Raw genomic sequence first — 2749 nt, forward strand, 5'->3', positions numbered from 1 at the left:
TTAATAATATCAATATAAAATAATTACAATATGTAATAATAAACAATATAATAAAAATTAAACCTCATTTTGTTTCAAACATGTCATTTAATAATAATAATTATTAATTTGCTTTAATTAGTACAATATTTAATAATTATAATATGTAATAATAAATAATAATAATAATCTTTTATTTGTTTTATTTTATTTGTCCACCCAAAAATAATTTACTCACCCTCATTTTGTTTCAAACATATATTAATAATAGCAGTAATTATGTTTTTAATTTTATTTGTTCACCTCAAAATCATGTTGTACCACACATTATTTATTATTATTATTATTATTAATAATAGTAATGATGTTTTATACATTTATATATTTAATAATGTCAATATAATATATATATAATATAATATTTACAATATATGATAATAAACAATATAATAATGTTTTTTGTTTTTTTTCATCCAAAAATAATTTACTTCAAACATGTTATTTAATAATAATGTGTTTAAATAATATTTATTTAAATAATAATGATTAATTTGCTTAAATTAGTACAATTTTTAATAATTAGATGTAATAATAAACAATATAATAATCTTTTGTTTTGTTTTATTTTATTTGTCCACCTAAAAATTATTTACTCGCCCTCATTTTGTTTCAAACATATATTATTTAATATTAATAATGTTTTTAATTTTATTTGTTCACCCCAAAATCATGTTTTACCAAACATTATTATTTATTATTAGTAGTAATATTACCAATAAATTTTTTTTATTTATTAGTAATTTATTTATAATAATTGTATTTATTTGTATGTTGTTTTAAACCTGTATTATTTAATAATAATAATAATAAATAGGGTTGTCAAAAGTGCTGAATTGTTAGTGTATTTAATGCAAGTGGGAAATGCCGGAAACGTCACATTTTTTTAATTTTGGTACTTTTGACAACCCTAATAATAATAATATTTTACTTGTTCACCCAGAGCTGTTCAGCTTCATCTGGACGTGTGATGGAGCAGTTATGATGTGGTGGTTAACGGAGGCGTGTGTTTGTGCCGCAGGTTTGATTGACGGCTACACCGGCGAGCGTCTGGCTCTGGAGCAGCAGGTCCGCGAGCACGCCGAGCTGCAGATGCATCTGGAGCAGGAGCTGACGGCGACCGCTAGCCGTCTGCGTGAACTCGAGCAGGAGCGCCAGCAGATACAGGACGAGCGCGAGCTGCTGTCACGCCAGCACGACGCCATGAGAGAAGGGGCGGGGCCTCGAGAGCTGCGTATGTCACATGACTCAATCACTGCAACTCCATTGGTTTACATCATGGCTACATTATAACGACTGATTAGCTGAATGCGTTTATGGGTCAAATCCAGAGCTGCTGCAGTATGATTAACTCATGATTTATTTATTTATAGGTTGAATCGGTATTCATTCACAAGGCCTGTCATGCCAAAATCAACAGCACAAAATAACACATTATGTTTTGCATATAGAAAATGTAACCTAATTTTAGTTTGGATATTTTTTTTTTCCATTATTTTTAGTATTGTTTATATACTATTTTAGTATTTAAGAATAGTATATTAAATACTATAAGAGTAATAAGTTGTTATATACTATAAAAGTATTTAATTAGCTTTTGTTTTTAGAATTTTCGTTTTAATTTAGTAGTAATTTTTAGTAGTTTTTTAAATATTTGTATTTATTATTTTAGTATTGTTAATATACTATTCTAGTATTTAAAAATAGCATATTGAATACTATAGTAATAAGTATTTATTTTATATGATAATATTTAATTTAGCTGTTTTTAGTTTTAGTTTCAATTTAGTGTAATTTAAAAAAAAAAAATTCTGTTTAATTTATTTTTATTTCAGATTTAGTTTTAGTAATTTTAGTACTTCAGATTTTAGTAATTTATTTCAGTTAGCTGCTCATGAAACCATTTTTTATTTTAATTTTAAATTTAAGCTTAATTTGTTCATCAAATATGTGCATATTTTTATTGTATTTTAGCTTTATTTTTATTTGAGGTTTTAGTTTTAGAAATTTTAGTACTTAAACTTTAGTTACCAAGGAACGATTTCTGATTTTGTTTTTTTAAGTTTACTTTGTTAATGTAATGTTTATTTTATTTTTTATTTATTTATTTTTATTTAATTTAAATTTGTGAAAACAACTTTTAATAGTTTTTAGTTTTAGTTAACGGTAACATCACTCACATTAAGTCCCTGTGTTTTTTCCCCCAAAAAATTTTAAAACGTGATTTGTGTTGTTTACGTTCCAAATGCCTCTTAAAATTCAAGTTTCGGTGTCGTTGTGGCGTCACGTTTGGTGTGAACAGGCCTTCAGATGTGATTCCAGCTGTTTTCAGGTCCAGTGCATGACGTGCCAAACTCCCCGCAGGAGAATCTGAAGAGGCTTTAACAGCACACACACACACACACACACACACTCACACACACACTCACACACTCACGCACACACTCGCACACACTTGCACTCACACACACACACACACACACACACTTACACACCCCAGCACACACACACACACTCACACACACACTCACACACTCACGCACACACTCGCACACACTTGCACTCACACACACACACACACACACACACTTACACACCCCAGCACACACACACACACTCACACACACACTCACACACTCACGCACACACTCGCACACACTTGCACTCACACACTCACACACACACACACACACACACACACACACACACACAC

At 29.4% G+C, this 2749-nt stretch overlaps 1 protein-coding gene across 1 annotated transcript in view; it reads left to right on the forward strand.

The window, feature by feature from the left end:
• Positions 1–2749, forward strand: part of LOC107569921 (A-kinase anchor protein 9-like) — a 44517-nt gene that overhangs the window by 39019 nt on the left and 2749 nt on the right. The window contains exon 6 of the mRNA XM_016256090.1: positions 1058–1270. Within this exon, the coding sequence (XP_016111576.1) occupies positions 1058–1270 (213 nt within the window). The remainder of the gene's footprint in view (positions 1–1057; positions 1271–2749) is intronic.

The sequence above is a fragment of the Sinocyclocheilus grahami genome, unplaced genomic scaffold, assembly GCF_001515645.1.
Source record: "Sinocyclocheilus grahami isolate Dianchi unplaced genomic scaffold, SAMN03320097.WGS_v1.1 scaffold1396.1, whole genome shotgun sequence".
In the NCBI taxonomy this organism is placed as follows: domain Eukaryota; kingdom Metazoa; phylum Chordata; class Actinopteri; order Cypriniformes; family Cyprinidae; genus Sinocyclocheilus; species Sinocyclocheilus grahami.